General features: G+C 44.4%; 1 protein-coding gene and 1 long non-coding RNA gene across 6 annotated transcripts; one reads left to right on the forward strand and one right to left on the reverse strand.

Annotated features, from left to right (window-relative positions):
* The first annotated feature begins 233 nt into the window (after nt 1-233).
* Nucleotides 234-21,906, forward strand: DDX19A (DEAD-box helicase 19A). Of its 4 annotated transcripts, none has more exons than XM_045533972.1 (12): nt 234-439; nt 7,484-7,532; nt 8,849-8,899; nt 10,367-10,502; nt 12,848-12,940; nt 13,640-13,742; nt 14,109-14,223; nt 16,725-16,902; nt 17,257-17,494; nt 18,771-18,933; nt 19,437-19,628; nt 19,980-21,906. In XM_045533972.1, exons 1-12 carry the CDS (start codon nt 383-385, stop codon nt 20,039-20,041), a joined length of 1,437 nt encoding a protein of 478 aa, XP_045389928.1. In that variant the 5' UTR covers nt 234-382; the 3' UTR covers nt 20,042-21,906. The 4 variants fall into 4 exon arrangements, with proteins under 4 accessions (XP_045389928.1, XP_045389931.1, XP_045389929.1 ...); XM_045533973.1 differs by lacking the exon at nt 234-439 and adding an exon at nt 5,533-5,551; XM_045533975.1 differs by lacking the exons at nt 7,484-7,532; nt 8,849-8,899 and having other exon boundaries at nt 257-439.
* LOC123625448 lies at nt 10,661-19,671 on the reverse strand. 2 transcript variants are annotated; one of them, XR_006730505.1, is made up of 4 exons: nt 19,101-19,671; nt 18,750-18,980; nt 12,338-12,380; nt 10,661-10,986 (listed from the first exon to the last, which is right to left on the reverse strand). It is a non-coding gene; the product is annotated as an uncharacterized LOC123625448 (long non-coding RNA). The 2 variants fall into 2 exon arrangements; XR_006730506.1 differs by having other exon boundaries at nt 18,750-19,671.
* Nucleotides 21,907-23,195: the final 1,289 nt, after the last annotated feature.

Here is a 23,195-nt window from a genome sequence, read left to right on the forward strand (position 1 = left end):
TCGCAGAGACTTATTTAATATGACACGTGGCAGGTTCAAAAATAAATTTTGGGTTTTCCAGTGTGAACTGAGGCAACGACATGAGCACTAACAGTTTCACTTTGCAGAGCTCGAGGATTTTCAGGCGCGCGGAGGCTGCGCCCACGGAAGGCTGAGCGACAGGCGCGGCCGTGCGCGCGCAAACCCGGGGCGAGCCCCGGCCTGCGCCCCGGCGCGGCGCGGAGTAGTGACGTCACCACGCGGCGGGAACTGCCGTCACCTGCGCGCACCGCCGCTTCCGGTCCGCGGGAGAGGCGTCCTCGCGCCGGTGGCGGGCTCGGGGCAGGTGTTGGCGCGCAGTGCCCTGCAGTTTCTGGCAAGTCTGCCCCCTCCTTCCGGGACCATGGCCACGGACTCGTGGGCGCTGGCGGTGGACGAGCAGGAAGCGGCTGTCAAGTCGGTAAGTGGCCTGCGCTCCCGGGGGGGGAACGCAACAAGGGCCCGAGCGGACGCTGCTTCCCGCACAGGGAGCTCCCCGGCTGGGGCAGGCCCTGGGCCGGCACCGTCCCGGAGTTTGTCGCGGGCAGTCACTTAGCCTTGATTTGCTCTTAAGGCCAAAGAGACTAATACCGAGCTTTTTATGTTCAGCTGGGCTCGTTAAGGACTTTATCCTGTGGCAAATCTGTCGCGCTGTGCATGCTAGCTTTCCTATAGTACACCTCTTTCTTAGTGACAGTTGTAAGGAAAGGCAAATTTACATGCCAATTCCTTTTTCATTAAGTGACTACTCTTAGCGTGTTCTTGTGCTACTCTGTATTTAACATTTCTTAGCTCTGTGCTTAACCTGGTTGGCAGTTTGTAGCTTTTTACAGATTAACACATTCAGGTTTAGATTAATGTCTCAATCTACTGCAAATGTTGGAGGGAGGGATTACAAATCGTTTCATTGATGCTTAAGGTGACATTTAGTTTCATATACTGGTTCTTTGGTTAAGGACGATCAATTCAAGTGGAGTGTAATTATATTGCAAATGGTGGCTCTCTGTTCTTATATCTAAGCACTAAGGTTTAGGTTTGTTTAGTGATAATGGAGTGCTGGTTTTAAGACTATAGATTTTTTTTGTAGTTTCAGTCTTATATAACTTTCTAATGCTTAAATTTTCTTTCTTTCCCAGCCACCCTTTATTGCTTTGGGGGGCATCACCAATTTGTCAGAAGGTATTTGAAATGGCCTACGCCCAGTGGAATATAGGAAGCAGCTTTGTGATCTAGTTAGGAAGGCTAGAATGGAGGGACTGCTGTGACAGTGGGAAGAATAGTGTGACAAATGAGCTCTCAGCAGAGAGGACCTCTATGAGTAGGAAAATCAGGGGTATTGCTTGTGAAGAAGTTTACATTTGAGCTGGGTATTAAAGAATGAGTCATGGCCGGGCGCGGTGGCTCATGCCTGTAATCCTAGCCCTCTGGGAGGCCGAGGCAGGAGGATCTCTCGAGGTCAGGAGTTCGAGACCAGCCTGAGCAAGAGCGAGACCCCGTCTCTACTAAAAATAGAAAGAAATTAGCTGGCCGACTAAAATATATATATAGAAAAAATTAGCCGGGCATGGTGGCGCATGCCTGTAGTCCCAGCTACTCGGGAGGCTGAGGCAGTAGGATCGCTTGAGCCCAGGAGTTTGAGGTTGCTGTGAGCTAGGCTGACACCACGGCACTCATTCTAGCCAGGGCAACAAAGTGACACTCTGTCTCAAAAAAAAAAAAAAAAAAAGAATGAGTCATGTTTAAGATAGAGGTGGAGGCTAAGGGCATTTTAAGAGGAGGAATTCACAAAAGTGTTGGCCTTGCTAGAGAACAGGAGTCAGAATTTATTTTTGCTGCAGCTTAAGGTTATGGGGTTGGGGTAAGAGCAGTATAGAAAGCATTGCAGGGAGTGTACTTTGGCCCTTAACTAAGAACTTAAAGGGGAAAGGCTTTATCTGGTAGGTTTAGGGATTTTTAAGAGGGATACTGACAAGATTAGATCTAAGGGCTGGCAAGATTTATTGGGCTGCAGAGGACAGAATATATTAGAAGGAGAGATGCCCAGAGGAAAGGAGATCGGTGTGGACGTTATTCTGATAGCCCAGAGAGAGAGAGAGCCTGTGTTGGGCAGTGGAAATGACGATGGATTCAAGAGATAACAGGAAGGCAGAACGTGCAGGATTTGCTAACATAATATAAAAAGGAAAGGAGGAGATAAAGCTAGGAGTTACTGTTTTCAACCCGGGTCCTATAGATATTATTACAAAGTGTCAATAACAGGAACAGGAACGTGGGAGGAAAGGCAGACTTGGTGTGGAGAATCATGAGTTCAGGTTTGGCTGGTCTGAATTTGAGGTGTGGAGACATCTTGATAAGGAGACATCCTTGAGTCCCCAAGAGGTGTCTAGGTTTGATGATTTGCTAGGAAGACTTACAGGACTGAGCGTATAGTTGTGGTCACAGCTATGAGTTATTACAGTGAAAAGATACAGAGTAAAATCAGAAAAGGAAAAGGCTCATGGGGCAAAGTCCAGAGGAAACCAGGTACAAATTTCCAAGCGTCATCTCCCAGTGGAGTCCACAGAACATGCTTAATTCTTCCAGCAACAAGTAGTAACGACGTGTGTGAAGTGTTGTCAGGGAAGCTCATTAGAGACCCAGTGCTCAGCGTTTTTATTGGGGGCCTGTCCTGTAGTCTGTCTCTGCCTAGCATGTGTCAAATTCCAGACTTCCAGAAGGAAAGTGAGTGTTTAGCATAAACCACATGTTTTTACAGTTTAGGCATCGTGACCCCGTCTTCCCAGTTCTGGGAATGGTAGAAATCCTCCCGGGATCTAAGTTCCCAGATGCTAGCCAAGGGCCAACCTTGCAAGCGGGCTTTCCTAAGGATGGCCGCAGGCACCGCACCTGGCAGGCATTTGGAAGGGTGGCCCTGGAGCTCAGAGAGGGGTCAGGGCAGAGGTATAAAACTGGCAGTTTCCACAAAGAGATTAAAAAGTGTCATAAAGGACATAATTCTTGTATTCTAGAGTTTAAAAATCTAATCTTTAGCATCAGATCGCCCCTACAAGACAGTTACTGATAAATTGGTTTCAAATCTTTTTACATCTATGACCCTAATCTAGCTGCAACAGGACTGTCACAAATATAGGCCTAAACATACTTGGTGTCTAATTCTAATCATTCTGCTTATCAGGAGGCTGGTATAAATAGATGTTTTAAAGAAATGTTTTCTTTTTTCTTTTCTTTTTCTTTTTTTTTGACTAGTCAAGTGCAGGTAGTGAGAAGGAGGGAAATTAGTAGAACAAGGAGTTCGATCTGTAACTGACCGTGAACAATCAAGTGAGATAACTCACTACCTTCAGACCAGCCAAATGTTTTCTAATAGTTGGGGAAGACCTCCCTCTTTTTTTTTTTTTTTTTTTTTTTTTTACCATACAGACCTGTGTACGTTCACTTAATAAGTGATTCATGGTATTAGGTTATCATGCGGCTCTGCTTTATAGGGATAGTGAGTGAAGGTGACAGGGGACAGAGAAAGCACAATGAGAAAGAGACCCTGAATTTACATAAATATAATGAGACTCTTTGGTTTGAGCTTTGAGAAGCCACTGAAAGTTTTTGAGCTTGTGTGGTCAAAGGTGTACCTTCAGACTCTTTTCTGACATTCAAAAAATAGGTTTGGGGAGGGGGGAGAGAAGGAGGGAGAGGTGTGGGGGCAGTTCAGATAGTTGTAGGAACCCTAACAAAGGACAAGAGTCTGAGTTGAGGCTTAGAAATAGAAAGGACCCTGATGCCAGTTCAGTTGTCTTCACTTCTAACCCAACTAGCTTCCTTTCCTGCTTCTTTCTGACCGTATTACCAGTTAAATTTCTTTTTTTCTCCTTTCCAAGACCAGGAAATTAATTAGGGTGGGGAAAAATACTTTCATTGTAACAAAAAACTTGTGTCCAGTGTCAAGGATGCTACCTTGTGTGCGAGGCCAGATTAACAATCAGAAAGCTGCTCAGTTAGGATGACTCCAGAATGAAGGGAAATGGGGAATTGGTGGCTGACCTCTTTCCCATGGAGTTACCGCTCAAGACAGTAGGTTTTGAATGCAGCTGAGTTTTTTTTTTTTTGTTTGTTTGTTTGTTTTTTGAGACGGAGTCTTGCTCTGTTGCCTGGGCTAGAGTGAGTGCCGTGGCGTCAGCCTAGCTCACAGCAACCTCAAACTCCTGGGCTCAAGAGATCCTCCTCCCTCAGCCTCCTGAGTAGCTGGGACTACAGGCATGTGCCACCATGGCCGGCTAAGTTTTTCTATATATATTTTTAGCTGTCCGGGTCATTTCTTTCTATTTTTAGTAGAGACGGGGTTCTCGCTCTTGCTCAGGCTGGTCTCGATCTCCTGACCTCGAGCTATCCTCCTGCCTCGGCCTCCCAGAGTGCTAGGATTCTAGGATTACAGGTGTGAGCCACCGCGCCCGGCCAGCGCATCTGTTCTTCATACGAACGACAGTACAGTGGGTTTGGTTGCAGTTTTCCCCCTGGCTCCCCATTAGTTCAACTTTCTAGAGACCCTGGATTAGGGAACTCCAGATTATCTCAATCACATTTTCAGACCAACCCAAGAGTAGTCCACTTCTGTAGATCCCTTTACATTTGGCCTGAAATGAGGATTGACCAGTGGGTAAATTCTGGTATAAGATTTGTTTCTTATATGTGCCACACCTCCCATTGGCCTGAGGGAAAGGGTATGGACCACCAGGGAAGAAGTGTGTTGATCTGGTAAGCATAAGAATAATGAATTATTACATAAATTCAGGGATTTCATTGGGGGCAGGGCTTGGCCCAGGGCTTGATTTGGGAATTCCTCAACCTGACAACATTTATAATACCACCTTTATATCACTTCTTTGTTCTTGGCCCAGGGCTTGATTTGGGAATTCCTCAACCTGACAACATTTATAATACCACCTTTATATCACTTCTTTGTTCTTACCAACACTGAACGTGGAAAAATTGTTCTCACGAAAGCGGAGGCTTGATTGCAATTTCATCCATTATTGCTCTGCTTGCACTGTCATCTGCAGCTGAGTACGCAAGTTTGTATTGACTAGGGCTACACGGCCAAGAGTAAATGAAAAAACCTTTTTGTTCAAGTTCCTGGAAGATTTTCAAAATCAGGAGCTTGGTTTTGTCAATCCTTTTATTGTAATAATTCAGCTTTTACCTAACATCATGTAGGTGGTTGATACAACAAGAAAGAGGCCGGTAATTTATTTGCTAAGTGTTGCTTTAATACACTGTGGGTTTCCGGATCAAAAAGAAAAACCTGTTTGAGATATTTAGATGGTGTCATTCTTCATGGAACTTCAAGCGTTTGTGCCAGTGGAAGGATACACAGTCACACATCCCTTAACCAGAGGGATACAGGCGATTTCGTGATCATGCAGACATCACAGAGTGTACTGACCCACAGCTGGATGGTGTGGCCTGCTGCACACCTCGGTTATAGGCCTGGTGCTCCCAGGCCACAAACCTCTACAGCAGGTTACTGTCCTGAGTACTGCAGGTAATTGCAACACAGTGCTAAGTATTTGTGTGTCTAAGCGTATCTAAACATAGATAGAGTAAAAATACAGTATAAGAGATAAAAAAATGATACACCTATATAGGGTGCTTACCATGAATGGTGCTTGCAGGACTGACTGGCTAGAAGTTACTGTGGGCAAGTCAGTGAGTGAGTGGTGAGTGGATGTGAAAGCCCAGGGACATCACTCTGCAATACTGTACAGCTTAGGTGACACTAAATTTGTAAACAATATTTTTCTTCAATAATAAGTTAACCTTGCCAGGTGCAGTGGCTCCACCCTACTGGGAGCCACTTGGGAGGCTGAGATGGGAGGATCGCTTGAGGCCAGGAGCTGAAGGTTGTAGTGAGCTGTGATCACGCCACTGCACTCTAGCCTGGGCGACAGAGCGAGATCCTGTCTCTAAAAAATTTTTTTTCTAAGTAATTAATGAACCTTAGCTTAGAAACTATTGTAACTTTTTTACTTTACAAACTTTTAAATGCTTTTAACTTTTTGACTCTTTTGTAATAACACGTAGCTTAAAACACAAACACCTTGTATAGCAGTATAGAAATATTTTCTTTTCTTTTTTTTTTTTTTGAGACTGTCTCACTCTATCGCCCCAGGTAGAGTGGAGTATAGTGATGTCATCATAGCTTACTGCAACCTCCAACTTCTGAGCTCAAAGGATCCTCCCGCCTCAGCCTTCTAGGATGCTAGGATTACAGGCCTGAGCCACTGTACCCAGCCAGCTTTTTTCTATTTTTAAAACTTTTTATTTATTTTTTTACTTTTCATTTATTTGAGACAGAGTCTCACTCTGTTGCCCAGGCTTGCATGCAGTGGCTATTTACAGGTGCAATCACAGCACACTACAGCCTCGAACTCCTGGGCTCAAGTGATGCTCCTGCCTCATCCTCCTAAGTAGCTGGGACTAGAGGAGTGTGCCACCATGCCCAGCTCAGTTTTCTATTTTTTGTAGAGACAGGATCTCCCTCTTGCTCAGGCTGGTCTCAAACTCCACCCTTAAGCGATCCTCCCACCTTGGCCTCCCAAGAGGGCTGATTTGGTTTACTTTTTAAGCAGCTCTTACCGTAGTGGGTTTGTTTACACCAGTATCATCACAAACACATGAGGATACATTGCATCATGACATTCTGATGGCTATGATGTCATTAAGTGATAGGAATTTTTCAGCTCCCTTATAGTCTTATGGGACCACTGCTGTATATTCAGTCTGTCCTTGACAGAAACGTTATGCAGCGTGTGACTGTAATAGATATTTAATGAAGGTTAGATGTTCTAGAAAGAGAACAGTGGGGCTGGGCATGGTGGCTCACGCCTGTAATCCTTGTACTCTGGAAGGCTGAGGCGGGAGGATTGCTTAAGATCAGCATTTCGAGACCAGCCTGAGCAAGACTGAGAGACCTCGTCTCTACGGAAAATAGAAAAATTAGCCAGGCATGGTGGCGCACCTGTGGTCCGAGCTACTCGGGAGGCTGAGGCAAGAGGATCACTTGAGCCTAAGAGTTTGAGGTTGCAGTGAGCTATGATGATCCCACGGCACTCTAGCCTGGGTGACAGAGAGAGACTCTTGTCTCCCCCCAAAAAGAGAGAGAACATTAGAACACGTTCTCTAGAAAACAGAACATAAGTGGGGAGAGGCTGAGACTTTTTCATACTTTCCCCTCAACCATTACAGTTAGTCTACCCTCTCCCCCGCCTTTTTTTAAAGCTGTTGAAGATATATGATAATGTTTTCCCAGAAGCTTTTAGCAGTTTTGCCTTGAGCAGAGCAAACCAGCTCTCTGAATATAGGTTCTGAAGTAGTTTCTGACTAGACTCTCTCTAGCTAGGGAGCTTCTCTTTGCTCAGAGGCCTTACTTTACTGGTCATCTGCTTAACTCTTGTCACCTTTTATTCCTATTCAGATGAGCAGTTTGCAGATCAAGGAAGAGAAAGTCAAAGCAGATACTAATGGTGAGTCACTAGCAACGACAAGCTAGATGAGAGTTACGTGTGGGCTTCTGCTTTGCACTCAGGGCTGCGATGTACAAAGAGCTTTCATTTAGTATAACTTTTGGCAAATGTTGTAGAGCTAGGAAATTAGGTTTTATTACTGAGGAATATGTCGGTTTTTCAGATTTTATCTAGCCTCTGCCTCCTTAAAATTGAGGATCACTGTTGGATTGTACTGCTGCTGTTCACTTGATAATGTTTCTTTGAAATTTTTTATTTGACTTTTTGAAAAGTGAATCTGTGTTCAAAACTCAGAAAGTATTGATATAAAAACATGCAAGGATTAGGGCCCACCCTCATGACCCCTTCTTAACTAATTACATCTGTAACAACTGTATTTCAAAATAAGGTTTCATTCTGGGGTACTGGTTAGGACCTGAGGGGGGAGGACATAATTCAACCCATAACATTACCCCCTCCCATACGTAACCACTGTTATTGGATTTTTAATATTCTTCCAAAGTTTCTTTATGCAAAGCAAATACAAATATAAATTCTCGTATTGTCTCTTTCTTTTTTAAGCAAAAAGTAACATGATATATATAGTACACTTACTTTTTCACTCAACAGTGTATCTTGGCAAGCTTTCCTTATGAGTACATGGAGCTTCCTTGCTCTCTTTTGTAATACTGTATTGGGTCAGTACACCATAATTTGTTTAACCAGTCATTTACTGATAGATGTTTGGGTTGGTCCCTTTTTTTTTTTTTTTTTTTTTTTTTTTTGCTGTTGTAAACAGTGCTTCATCGCATAACTATTAATATAAACTTAATGTTTATACATGTGTGCAAATGTGTTTGCAGGGAAAATTCCAAAAGATTTTTGCTAGGTCAAAGGTATATGCATTTGCAGTTTTCAGCAGTTTTCAAAGTATCTTCCATAGGTATTATACCAATTTATATTTCTACCAGCAAAGCATGAGTGTGTTTTTTTTCCTACCACCTCATCACAGAATTGTTAGTCAAACTATTAGAATTTTGCCAGTCTGATAGGTAAAAAATGGTAGATTGTGTTTGCCAGCAATGCTGTACTTTAACTTAGGATTAGTAAGTTATAGGTGACATATTCTGATCACTGAAGTTAGTTAAAACTTCTAGAAATTTAAAATTGTCTTACTCACTTAAAAACTTCCCAAAAATAAAAATCCATTAAACATAAAGAAATGCCAACTATTTATATTTTGATCACTTAAATAAGTTTCAGTATTTTCATCATTCCACCTTTTAGGTAGGTTTAATATTTGCCTTCCTAACTATGACAACTGTTTTGTTGTGTAGGTGTTGTCAAAACCAGTACCACTACTGAGAAAACAGATGAAGAAGAGAAAGGTAACTGCTGTTGGCCTGTGGAGGAGGAAACTGATTAATGCAAGAGAATGTTGAGAAACTGGCAAGAGACATCATGACCCAGGGCCTGCCTTCCTGGAGCAAGAGGCACTCTGAGCTTCAGGATCAGGGAGAGGAGAAGAATCAGTGAGCTAGGAGGAGACCCAAGCCAGTGTGATGTCCCAGAAGCCAAAAAGGAAGTGTTTGTAGAGTGTCAAATGTAGGTAATAAGTTGATTAGGAGAAGAACTATAAATTGGCCATTAGATTGATTTCGCAGTGTGGAAGTCACTGGTGAGCTTGACAAGGGCTATTGAAGTTAAGCAGGAAGATTAAAAAGAAAAGGCCTGTAATCTTAGTGTTTGGGGAGGCCAAGGTGGAAGGATTGCTTGAGGCCAGGAGTTGGAGAATAGCCTGGGCAACATGATGGGACTCCATTCCTACCAAAAATTTAAAAATTAGCCATGCATGGTGGCCCACACCTGTAGTCTCAGCTACTTGGGAGGCTGAGGTGGGTAGGTCACCTGAGCCCAGAAATTCAAGGTTGTAGTGAGCTATGATCAGGTCGCTGCACTGCAGCCTGGGTGACAGACTGAAACCCTGTCCCTAACAAATGGTGGGAATGATCCAGTGGAGCAGGAAACTGATAATGCAAGAGAGTCACTGCTGAGGAAAATGTCCTTCCGGGTAGGAAGGGATGAGAACTATTGGACAAGCAGGGAGGTTAGCCTGAGGAGCACACGCTGTTTATCCAGTCACAGGAGGGAAGGTGGGGAACGCGGGCACCAATGCAAATGGCTGTGCTGCCTTGGTCATGAGTGAGCACGTGGAGGGGTCATACATTTGAGAAGACAGGAAAAAGTATAAATGGAGGCTTGAGGAGAAGAATGTATGCGTGGACTGTGGAAGCAAAGACTTGCTGGGCAGCTCTGCCCATTTGAGTGTAGTGGTCCAGAGTTTAAAGTGAGGCCGGGTGCAGTGGCTCACGCCTGTAATCCTAGCACTCTGGGAGGCCGAGGCAGGAGGATCTCTCGAGGTCAGGAGTTCGAGACCAGCCTGAGCAAGAGCGAGACCCCGTCTCTACTAAAAACAGAAAGAAATGATTTGGACAGCTAAAAAAAAAATATATATATATATATTAGCTGGTCATGGTTGTGCATGCCTGTAGTGTCAGCTACCCAGGAGGCTGAGGCAGGAGGATCGCTTGAGCCCAGGAGTTTGAGGTTGCTGTGAGCTGGGCTGACGCCACGGCACTCACTCTAGCCTGGGCAACAGAGTGAGACTCTGTCTCAAAAAAAAAAACAAAAAAAAAAAAACAAAGTTTAAAGTGAGACCTGTCATTGTGACTGTGCTTTTCTCCAATCATGCGTGGCTGCCCAGGTGCCAGTGTGGAGAGGGAGAGGAAGTGGTTTTACAAGGGTGGGCTTTGCCAGAGGAGTATGAAGGGAATCTACTGGTTTCTTCCTGACAGAGGACCGAGCTGCCCAGTCCTTACTCAACAAGCTGATCAGAAGCAACCTTGTTGACAACACAAACCAAGTGGAAGTCCTGCAGCGGGATCCAAACTCCCCCCTCTACTCAGTGAAGTCTTTTGAAGAGCTTCGGCTGTGAGTATTTGTTCCTTTGAATGGCTGTTCCTCACCAGTCCCTCCGCGTAAAACTTAGCATCTCAGAGATTCCTGTGCGAATTTCACTTTCTACTTTTACTTTAAAAAATTAATGTATTTTCTTTTTCGAATAGGTTATAAGTCATATGATTGAGAAGTCAAAACGCATGAAAAAATTTACAGTAATAATCTCCCGCCCTTGTCTTTTGGCTACCCAGTTCTTCTCCTCTTGATAGGAATTTTTAAATGCCACAAATTTATTCATTATAGCTGAAAGTCTTTTTTCTTTTATGCTCTTAGAACTTTCAATAAAATATTGGCTGACAGGTGATTTCTGGATGTCAGGAACATTTCTTATTAGGTAAGCCCTTTTGTTAGACTCTAGGGTTTACAGTCTTAAGAACAGCTTATCTGTTTCTAGAATAAAATCCGTCAAAAGAGACTGGGTTCCTGGTATCTTCAGTGGAAAGCACCTTTGACAGTCCTGGAATTAAAAAAAAAAAAACAAAAACCCAGAATGAAGGTTTAAAGGACCACTTTTATGGCATTGTGCTAAGAATAACTTCTAACTTGTCATTATTTTAAAGGCAGAAAATTGTGAAAGATCATACTGTGTTTTTTGTTTTGTTCGGTATGTTAGTATGAGGTCTTTACATACCTGCCAGTGTCCATGGTGTTACGAGGAACACAAGACACACCTACCATTCTTGCTGTCTGCCTGGATTGCAGTCAGAGGCAAGAACTAGCAGGTGACTAAGAATGTGGTGGAGTAGATGGATTCTTTGCCTTGTTCAGCAAAATCTACATTACGCCCGCTGTGGGCAAACAGACCCCACATTCCTTCAATTACCAATGAGTAAGAGAGCTTACTAGTTATTAATGAAGTGATTATAAGGAACACTTTTTGTAAAGTGTGACTTTTTAAAAACATTTTCTGGAAATTATACTTTTCTATGTCAAGGGCTTTATTCAACAAATTCATCATGTCTGCTTCTGTCCTTAAACTGTATCAGGGCAGGTGGATGTGCTCTGTTGTTTCCTGAGATTGACAGTTTTCAGGTATCAGTGGGTTTTCTTTTAAGATCCTTTCCTTTAAGTTCTCAATTTAATGAATTGTCCTCTTTGAAAGGCAAGTTCCCTCTGATTTAATTGTTGGTAGCAAAAGGAAATAAACAAACCCAGGTTGCCTAATATACTTGGTCTGTTTTGTACTTAGAAAGATTTGAATTAATCTGAAAAATAAAGGAAAACTAATGAGGCAATGGGAGCTATTGGATCATTTGAATCGTGGTTCAGTAGTGTCTATTTCCTTGATGACCACATTAGAAGCTGCCATGTGTCACAGCTTTTTCTTCCAAATGAAAGATGCCAAAGGTTATGTTTTTAAAGTTCTTTGTGTCTGAGAACCAACATGTGCCAGAGGAATTTGCCTTTTAAAGACCCTGTTAAACTCTAAGGAATGCTTAAAGAATAGAAATCTTGACTTCCTCTGACTTTTCTTTTTTATTTTATTTTGTTTTATTTATTTATCTGTTTTACAATGGGCTCAACACTGAGGAAGGTCTAATTTTTCTTTAGGAACAATCTGATACGGTTTTTGTTAAACATCCTGTCAATTTAGAGGTGGCGTAGAGTTACTATAAATGTAAGAACAACTTTAATTAATAATTGTCTTGTAGCTACTTATATAAGAAGTTGGTGTTTTTCTATTCCTGATTTTGACTAGACCTAATATCTAAGTCTGAGCATTTGGAAAGTTCAGTGTGATAAGTGAACTGCCCTTAGGTATGTACTGTATATCAGCTGCTAGAAACTGGCTTTGTCAGTTTTCTTACCTGTTGAGGGTCCTGAGCATCTGCACAGCTGGCTTTGGAAGGGCTGTGGAACACAAACGGACTGTGGTTCAATTTTAACACGTGCACGGAGAAATTAAAACTGAATCTCATGCTCTAAAGAGACTTCTAAATTTAACAGTAGAGTAAGCAGTGTTTATTTTAATTTATTTTATGCTATGAGTTAATGACTACTACCACCCTTGCTATATCCAGGGAACACTTATTATCTGAGGCAACCAGATTTGTGGGTCTGCTGAAAGCATGAATTTCTCTAGGAAAGGAAACCAGTCTGTATTTTATGAATTATAGAATAGTTGCAGATTAAAATTTCACAGGGAAAGGTGGTGGTTTGGTTTGGTTTTAGATAGTGCTTTTTAAGGCATAGGAAATTATGTCTGACAGAGGTAGGAAGCATCGGTCCTCGCTAGATACAGGGAACGGTAAGATTCTAGGCCTTCTGAAACAATTTCAACTACTAGGAATCCATCCTTTCTCTCCTTGGCCTCCTAGAAAACCACAGCTTCTCCAGGGAGTCTATGCCATGGGCTTCAATCGACCATCCAAGATACAGGAGAATGCGTTACCCATGATGCTTGCTGAACCGTGAGTATGCGGAACCAAGGACATCTCTTCTAACTTTGATTAAATAAAGTCTTCCACGAACAGCTGTTATTGTGCCTGAGAACAAAAGGGGCCATTTGGGGCAAACTCTGTCCTCAAGAAAGCAGCTTGGGCAAGTGCAGTGAAGCAGATGGAATTGGATACAGTTTCTGCCCTTCCGCACTTCACGGTAAAAACTGATAGAAAAGGTCATACTTATCTGGGCACAGTTCTTATTCTGTACTCTTGATTTCCATGGGGCTCTTGGGGTAGAAAACTAGGGGCACTCTAGCTGTGCTAAAGTCTAGAATGATGATTTCTTGGTGTGAACCTGTCTATAACAATTATTTCCTATTTAAGCTGTTTTTTAAACAGTATTATTAAAAAAGGTATCATAGTGGCCAGGTGCAGTGTCTCAGGCCTGTAATCACAGCAGTTCGGGAGGCTGAGGCAGGAGGACTGCTTGAGCTCAGGAGTCTGAGGTTGCTGTGAGCTAAGCTCCTGCTGCTGCACAGCAGCCTGGGCAACAGAATGAGACCCTGTCTCAAAAAAACAGTATCAAAGTAATTTGTGCCCAATGCAGAAAATCTGGATAATACAGAGTAGCATAAAGGGGGAGATACTCCTTCCACCCAGAAAGAACATTGTTGCTTTATTGTGTTTAACCAACATTGATTTCATTTCTGTTATTCCTTGATGCAGCCCACAGAACCTGATTGCCCAGTCTCAGTCTGGCACTGGCAAAACAGCTGCCTTCGTCCTGGCCATGCTAAGCCGAGTGGAAACGGCAGAGAGATTCCCCCAGGTGAGGGCTTGGGAAGTCTGGCAGCCCTGGCTACCCTGCCCCAGGAAGGGCAGCGCCGCCTGGTGGGGGATTAAGAGAGAGGGCTGAAGCTTTTGACGCCTCAGGCAGAGGTGGTTAGCACACCAGGCCCCGACCTGGGCAGGAGTCATTTGGAAGCCGCAGCCTTCCCCAGCGGCTTTCAAAGGCCTCCACCAAGCCAGGGTTCCCTACTGAAGGCTTCACTCTATAACTGAAAGGTGGGCCTGGTTTGGAGGATGCAGATCCCTGCACTATCACATGGTAATAACATCAGCATACTTGTTGCTAAGCTTGTCGTCTGTTACTAAATGTCTCTCCTAAACTCATCCTTTGTGATTTCTCCGTCAGTGTTTGTGCCTCTCCCCAACTTATGAGCTGGCACTTCAAACAGGAAAAGTGATCGAGCAGATGGGCAAATTTCATCCAGAGCTGAAGCTTGCTTATGCCGTGCGAGGCAATAAACGTGAGTATAAGGGCTGAGACCTAAGCAGTCAGTAGGGTAGGGCGGTTGGTTGAGTGTTTGAATTTTAAAGATGTGATAACCTTATTCAACTTTTTAGTTCAGTCTGACCCTGGAGCCTAACTGCATGTCTTTTAGCAAATCTATTTAAATACCTGCTAATTTGTTAACAATCATGTTCTGTCTTAATATAAGATTTTAAGTTGTCAAAAGTCCCTGCATGGCTCACAGATTTCTTCACCGAAGAATACGAGGTTTTGCATTTGGCATCCAAAGTTATGGGACCTGAGAGGGATTAGGACTTGAGGATAGTCGGATGGGGTCAGATGCCATCCTTTAAAAGTAAGCACAGGCTGGGTGTGGTGGCTCACGCCAGCACTCTGGAGGCTGAGGCTGGAGGATCGCTTGAGGTCAGGAGTTTGATACCAGTCGGAGCAAGAGCTAGACCCTGTCTCTGCTAAAAATAGAAAAAATTAGCTGGGCATGGTGACGTGCACCTGTAGTCCCAGCTACTTGGGAGGCTGAAGCATGAGGATCGCTTGAGCCCAGGAGTTTGAGGTTGCAATGAGGTAGGATGATGCCACTGCACCCTAGCTGGGGCAATAGAGCGAGATTCTGTCTCAAAAAAAAAAAAAAAGAAAGAAAGAAAGAAAACCATTATGCTTTGGCATGCAGCAAAAGCACTTTATCCAGAAATTGTGAGGTTGGGTATTTTGGATATTTTTGTGTGTGTTTATCTGATATCTCAAACTGATGAGTGCAACCTAAGTGAAATATACCAGAAGGTTGTGACAACATGTGTCTTCCTAGATTGTTTTGTAACATGGGACTTCACTGTCTGTGTGAGAGGCTATTAAATGTATTTAATGTATCATTTTTTAAAGGTTCTAATTTTGACTGACAGTCAGTGGGCATTGAGAAACTACAATGATTTTAAGTGTTGATTTAGAAGTTTTCCAGTGGATAGTTGAATTCCTAAAGAAAGGCCATTTCACCTCCATACTATACTGATTTTTTTAGGTAGGTTTCAGATTTTTGATATTTTAATATCTAGTATTTAAGATAGTTAAGACAGTAACAATTTTCAAAATTGAAGAGAATCTATGCTAGAAACCTCTTTCTTGCTTGCCCCCCACTACCTAGTTCTCCGTCAACCACTGCTAGCCAGTTTGTGTCCTGCCAGAGACATTCTGTGCTGCTATAAGCAAGTAGTGTGTGCATATGCATGTGTGTTTGTGTGTGAGTATGCACTGTCCAGGGAAACTCACACATACAGATATTACACATATCTTTTTCACTTTTTGGTATATAAACTATGAACTTTTTTCACTTTTTGCTGAAATAGGATCTCCCTGTGTTTCCCAGGTTGGACTCGAACTCCTAGACTCAAGTGATCCTCCTGCCTCAGCCTCCTGAGTAGCTATTTTTAGTAGAGATGGGGTCTCACTGTCACTCAGGGTGGTCTTGAACTCCTGATCTCAAGCAGTCCACCCACCTCAGCCTCCCACAGTGCTAGGATTACAAGCGTGAGCCACCATGCCCAGCCCTCTCTTTGACTTTTAATAATTTTGGAGATTATTTCATACCGGTTCCTAAACACTTTTATGGATGTCATCCATTGGGTGTATCATATTTAATCAGTTACCTCCTTACTGCACGCTTATTCTTGCACATGTACTTTATACGTTACTGCATATGAATATACCTGCAGGGTTACTTTCTAACAGTAGAAATGTTGGTCAAAGGGTATATGCATTAGTAATTTTGATAGATAGTTGTAACAATTTCCCACCAGCTACAGTTTGAAAGTAATGTAGTTCTTTTTTTTCTTTGAGAGACATTCTGTTGCCCTGACTAGAGAGCAGTGGTATCATCATAGCTCACTGCAACCTCAGGATCCTGGGCTTAAGACACCCTCCGGGCCCAGCCTCCTGAGTAGCTGGGACTACAGGCGCCTGCTACCACCTGCTGCTAACTTTTCTATTTTTTTGTAGAGACAGGATCTTATTCTTGCTGAGGCTGGTCTTGAACTCCTGGCCTCAAGCAGTCCTCCCATGCTGGCCTCCCAGAGTGGTAGGATTACTGCGTCTGGCTGTAATGTAGTATTTTTTAGATCAAAGGGAATTTGTGCTTAGGTAAACTGTCTACACAAGGGAGATGTCTAAAGACCAGATAACAGAGAAAAAAATTATTGGGCCAGGATCCTGGCATTCCCACTACCAATTTAGGAGGAACTGAGCAAGCTGTGAGTGAATGGATGTCAGGAGAAGAATGAAAGTAAGGATAAAGAGAAGAGGTGGATGATGTTGAGTTATGGGAGAAGGTAGTAGGAAACTGATGCTTATTTAGGGTTCACTGTGGGATTTGATTCTGCCCACGTGACAGAAGAAACTACGACTTAAGGGAAACTTGTGTGTGTTTTGAAATTTGGGATTAATTTGTTCTGTTGGTCCTGGAAGGACGGGCAGGGCTTGGATTTCCAGAGCTGGCTTTGGTTTCCACAGTGGAAAGGGGTCAAAAGATCAGTGAGCAGATTGTCATCGGCACCCCTGGGACCGTGCTGGACTGGTGCTCCAAGCTCAAGTTCATCGACCCCAAGAAGATCAAGGTGTTTGTTCTGGATGAGGCCGACGTGATGATAGCTACTCAGGGCCACCAGGATCAGAGCATCCGCATCCAGAGGTAGGAATCCCGAGCAGGGAGGAACTCCCTCCCGATGTGGGGCATCTTCTGCCTTTGCTCCCTTTAATACGCCCCCTTCTCGCCTCTGTCGAGTTCTTCAGTCTCGTACTTTCTGCAGCATTAGTTTGCTGGGCCATTTCCATGTTGGCACTGACCATACGCCCTCCCAGCCTGGCTCGAGGGAGGAGACCTGAGGACTCTCCCCCAGCCCTGTGCCCGCCCAGGTCTGCTGCTCCTCCTCCCCGAGAGGCTCCTTCCTGGGGACCCAGACCACCCAGGCTGGGGCGGCCGTGCACCTGCTCGGTCTGCCGAAAACCGCAGGGTGGTGCCAGATGCCCGGGCCTTACCTTGCAGGATGCTGCCCAGGAACTGCCAGATGCTGCTATTCTCTGCCACCTTTGAAGACTCTGTGTGGAAGTTTGCCCAGAAAGTGGTCCCGGACCCAAACGTTATCAAACTGAAGCGTGAGGAGGAGACCCTGGACACCATCAAGCAGTACTATGTCCTGTGCAATAGCAGAGACGAGAAGTTCCAGGCCTTGTGCAACCTCTACGGGGCCATCACGATTGCTCAAGCCATGATCTTCTGCCATGTGAGTAGCTGCAGCAGCAGCAGGAGGCCTGCTGGGGTTGCTCCCCCCTCCCCCCAATTCCCACTGGGTGAGAGAGAGAGAGAGAAGGGAAATAGTGTGTAAAGATGTAAGAGAGGTTCTTTAGTGGTGGTAATTGTATCCTGAGGGATACAGAGCCTAAATATCAAGCCCCCCTGAACTTTGTACCTTATTTGTAGATGATATATTATTGGAAAACTCAAGAGTCAAGTGATATTTGTAGGAAAAATAAATTCAACAAGATGGTTAGTCACAAAATTAGCATATGTAGTCTTCCAATGTCAAACAGCAAATACTTAGAAAATGGAAAAATAGATCCCACTTATAATTCAAAAACTAGGAATATTTAAGATCTGTGATGAAAACTTCAAAATATTAGGGGATGTAAATAAAAGAAATCATACTGTGTTAGTAGAAGACTTATTACTGTGATTAAAAATCACAGGGGTTTTTATACAGTAGCAGTTGCCCTCACAACTTCAGATTCAAGATTTCAAACCTGCAGAAAAGGGATAAAATGAACATTCTTACCTGTTCAGCTATTGTCCACATTAGCCAAACTTGCACTATCCCTGTGCTTGCTCGTATTTCTGTCTGTACTTTCTGCTGAATCATTTTAAAGTTTGTTGTAGACCCCATGGCTGTTCCCCCTTAAGTACTTTCTAAGAATGAGATAATCTTACATAATGACAATATATAGTATTATCTCAAGTACGGTCCATACTCTCCACGTGTGCCAAAAATACTCTTTATTGCCTTTCTTTTAAGAGATGAGGTCTTGCTGTGTTGCCCAGGCTGGACTTGACCTCCTGGAAGGAAGTGATCCTCCCACCACAGCCTCTGGAGTAGCTGGGAGGCCAGGCACCAGCCCAGCTCGTCTTTACTGCCTTCTGCTGTGTTAAGAGCCAATCAGGGATCGCTCCTTGCCTTTAAGGAGTCTTTAGAGACATGACAAGTAATCTATAACAGTTTCCTCCCCCTTATTTTTTTGCGTTTCATAACAGACATCTGAAAGAGTCTAGGCTAGTAGTCTTTTAGGATTTCTCTACTTTTCCCTCCTTGTGATTATTATATTCATGTTAAATATTTTTATGGTCAAAATATTTTTGTAAGATTACAACCCAGGAGACATTGTTACTTCCTGTTGCACTACATCAGGTTAACAATTTAGGAAATTTAACGCTTAACTGCTAAGTTTCAGATAGTTTTCCAGATCAAATATATTCTCTTCAGATACCTTCATTTCTCTCTCTTCCAGACCCGCAAAACGGCTAGCTGGCTGGCAGCGGAGCTCTCAAAAGAAGGCCACCAGGTGGCTCTGCTGAGTGGTGAAATGATGGTGGAGCAGAGGGCTGCAGTGATTGAGCGCTTCCGAGAGGGCAAAGAGAAGGTTCTGGTGACCACCAATGTGTGTGCCCGCGGTGAGCAGACAGTGTGTTTTGGTCTGCTAGGCTCAGGGTCCCAGGCCCTGTTCGGGAGAGAAATCCTTGTTTATATAATAGAAATCTGTCTGTGGGAGATTCGTGGGGTTGGTGGTGAGATTTCTTTCTAAGAGAGAGTATTTGGATTTTGTAAGATAAGAACTTACACAGAAGCCAGGAGTCTGCCTTGTGGAAGGAAACGTACGGGCATCTGACTGGTAGAGGATGGAGTCTGCTCTTCCTGGGCACCCAGCTCCAGATACTTGTGCCTACCAGAGGCTTTCTCACTGCTGCCATAATTCACTGCACCTGCCAAGGTTCTGCTCTTGCTCTCTGGATTCTGCTACGTCAGTATTTGTCCTCTCTTGTACCCAGTTCCCAGAGTTGGCATGTCCTAGACTCTCTCTCCACCCAGACTTGATCTGCGTTGACCTACCTGTGGACAATGATGGTTTTTGTCTGCCGTCCTCAGTCCTCTGTGTTTCCCACTCTCCTTCACGCAGGCATCGACGTGGAACAAGTCTCTGTCGTCATCAACTTTGATCTTCCCGTGGACAAGGACGGGAACCCGGACAACGAGACCTACCTGCACCGGATCGGACGCACCGGCCGCTTTGGCAAGAGGGGCCTGGCCGTGAACATGGTGGACAGCAAGCACAGCATGAACATCCTGAACCGGATCCAGGAGCATTTTAGTGAGTCCCTGGGAGGGTCCGCGGCCCAGCACCCTTTCCTGAGGAGCAGGGGTTGGGAAAGGGGCAGGTTTTCCTGTAGCCCCGAGAGAGGCCGTTGTCCCTGAGCACACGCCGCCCCCCCCCCGCACCTTTCCTACTGTATGGAAGTGCTCAGGGAGCACACCCGGAGGGTTCAGGGGCCAGGGACTCAAATGACACTGCCCCCGTGGCTCTGACTGTTGCCGTCAGTGACCGGGGCCCTATTGCCCCTGCTCAGGCACTGGGAGCCTTTGGGGCTACGTGAAGGCTGCTATGGCCCGAGGTGTGGATGTGCCTAGGCAGGGCAGAGACCTGTGTATTTTTTCCCCCCAGATAAGAAGATAGAAAGATTGGACACAGATGATTTGGACGAGATTGAGAAAATAGCCAACTGAGAAGCTCCACCAGTCACTGGTGCCCGCCCTGGCGCTGCCCCTCTCTGCAAGACAGGTGCTTTCTCAGCACAGGCCTGGACAGTCACCACGACGACAAAGGCACGAGAGAAAACTACCTACCTCATTTCAAATTACGTTTGGACTTGACCAAAATTTGTGCAAATAATGGGGGAAAATAGGAAAATTCTACATTTTGGAAAATTTAGTCCTTCCCACCCCCCTTTTTAAAGCCATGGTTTCCCCCATCTTTATGGTAATCTGGTTGCTGTTGGTAATCGCTGGCCCCAGGACTCCTTGCCTGTTTTCTGGCTTGGGGTGTTAGGAGCAGCCTCCAGCCCCTGAGGAAATGCTAGAGGTAGAGGTCGTACAAGGAGGCTGGGCAGGACAGGGTGTGTCCCCACTGCCATGGGTGGAGCAGGTGGTGGCAGCAGAGTCCTGGGACCTGCCCCCTCCCTTGGCCCTTTCCTGGACCCATCATGAGCAATTCTCCTGCCCTTGAGGCTGGCCTCCTCCTCCTCCTCTTGAAATCTAGAAACGTTCCACCTCGCGCCTTTACCTCTGTGCTCTGTTGCAGAAGATATCCATTTCTCCCCGAGGAGCATCTCAGCTACTTTTGTAACTTCAGATTTGGGGAGAACTGTAGAAGTCAGTGGATCTCAGCCCCTTTGAGAGATCGGTCCAGCCAGGGTAGATGAATCCTTCACGGATCTGGCCTGCCTTCTCCTGTCAGTTGCCCCGTGTGTTTATTCTTGGCAGCCAGGAGACACCCGGTGATTGTCTGAACACACATCTGGCCGAGTTAGTTGGTTCTTACCCATGGGGTGTCACACTGTGCCTAGAGCCAAGCAGCAGTTTGGAAAGGAAATTATGACCAAGTGAAAACTCTATGCTGTTCATCCATAACAGGGGACTCAATGGGTCACTTTAATTCATACGTTGTATGAATGAGGATAGAAAATTGTAACTATACGCACCACTCATTATGCTAAGACATTTTAAAGTAATTATGAGAAATGCTTTACTAATCATGATTTTTGTTTTTCTGCTTACTAGACTAATATATACTCATTTTAAAAAATGTGTGTGTATCTATAATAAAATGAGAATGCCCTCTGCCCCCACCTCTCTCGGGTCACCATTGCTGGCAACTTGGTGAACATTCCATCATATTGTGTTCTATTGGCCATAAACCAACCAAGTTTTCTTTTACAAAAATGTGAATGTTCTATTCACACTATTGTGCAGCCTGCTTTTTCACTGATCACCGTGTCCTGGACATGTTGACATGTCCATGTTTATTTCCCGGCCTGGAGATTTCCAGCCTGTGGCTACTGCCCACAGTGCCACACTGAACATCCTTGTTCTTACCTTTGAGCACTGGTGAGAAATAGTCCCGGAAGTAGACTTGTTGGGTCAAAGAGTGGGGACATTTAAAATTTTACTACAATGCCAATTAAGCGTGCCAAAAACTTTTTATCGGTTTACTTTATTGTGATACAAAAATATCTATTACCTGCTTGCCAATACTCTGTATTATCAATTTTTAAAATTTTGTCAGCCTGACTAGCAAAAACAGATGATGCCATTGCTTTTTTTTTTTTTTTTTAAGTGAGGCTTGGCAAATGTTCCTTTTATTGGCTATTTGTATTTTCTTTGTTGGGAACCTGCCCATTCTTGTCTCACCATTTTGTTATTAGATTGTTAGGCCTTGCTGATTTTAGCAACCTTTGTACATTAGGGAAATTAGACTTTGTCTTGTGTAGGAGCAGCTTTTCTAGTTTTCTTTACAAACTCATTTTAATGCTACCCAAAATTTTGATTTTTGGTTTAATTGTTAGGTTTTAATAAATCTGGATTTCATGTCAGGGCTAGAAGAGCTTTACCTCATTCCAGTAGTATAAAAACACTTACCCGTGTTTCCTGTGATTCCTGGGGCAGTAAATTTTCTAAGTTCTTACATGGTCTTAAAAAGGTGGTCATTTTGCCCTGCTCATTCGGCTGTCAGCAATTCTAGTCTCACAGAGGGCGAACACTTGGTGGCGCTGTGGGCGCCTGGGCACGAGTCATGGCCACCAAGTGAACGGGGAAGACCAGTGGGCTTGCGAGACTTAAGAGTCAGGGGCAAGACTGAGTGTCTGCCGGGTAAAGGTGGTGCGGGGGTGTGTGCGGGAGGGGCAGAGAAGCCATGGCTGGGGTGAGGGGAAGGGGTTACAGCGAGATGCAAGGGACAAGCTGAAGTGGGTGCTGTGAAGGGAGCCAGGCTGGGGGTGGGAAGGAGGGAAGAGACAGGTCAGAGAGAGTCAAAGCCATAGTTAAGGGCTCAGGCATTGACACCACTCTGACCCAAACACCAGTGAGATAGAAAATGGAAAACAGAAAACATACCATCTGACTCAGAAACGAGGTAAATAGTTTCATGGATTAACAATGGAGCAAAAATACCAGGTGGTGAGCAGGGCTGAAGCTGAAAGCTTGCTGGGCTCTGGTGGACTGGACCAGTGATTGGATTTAGATCCAGTGGAGTCGAGGGGACCCTAAGCCCTGGATGCAAGGCCAGGGTCCCTGCTTGGAGTGAGCCTGCTGCAGCTTCCCCTGCACCGTGGCTGGAGGCAAGATGTGTTAAGGCACGGGCCCAGGAAAGGGGCAGGAGAACTTTGAGCCCACCTTGCAACAGGTAAGTGACACGATCCCCTGGTTGACTGCCCACCTGTTCTGTGATGACCCCAAATCTCTGCTGGGGGGGAGCCCCAAAGGTCAGCAGACCTGGTTCTATTTAACGAACAGCCCTAGGGGGTGGAGAGCTGGATGGAGTCAACTGCTATGAGCCAGCCAACTATATCGGTGCATTGGGGGGAGAGAAAAATCAGGAAGGGAAAAAAAAACCAAAACCAAACACCTTTAAAATGAACCTGAAAATTAAAATTCCAAATTTAATGCTAACACTGCCAACATCAAAACAAATTCACCCTAGATAAGATTAATTTTATGGAATGTCTAAGACTTTTACGTATGTTTGGATGTTCAAAATGAAAAAGAATATATTTTACTTTTTAAAAGGAAGAAATTATGAAGTAAATTCAGGCAAAACTCATAAGAGGTGGTGGTTAAATCATTGCTAGCTTGAAATTGGGCACTCCAGGAGTACTTACACCAC

This window comes from Lemur catta, chromosome 20, assembly GCF_020740605.2.
Source record: "Lemur catta isolate mLemCat1 chromosome 20, mLemCat1.pri, whole genome shotgun sequence".
NCBI classification, from domain to species: domain Eukaryota; kingdom Metazoa; phylum Chordata; class Mammalia; order Primates; family Lemuridae; genus Lemur; species Lemur catta.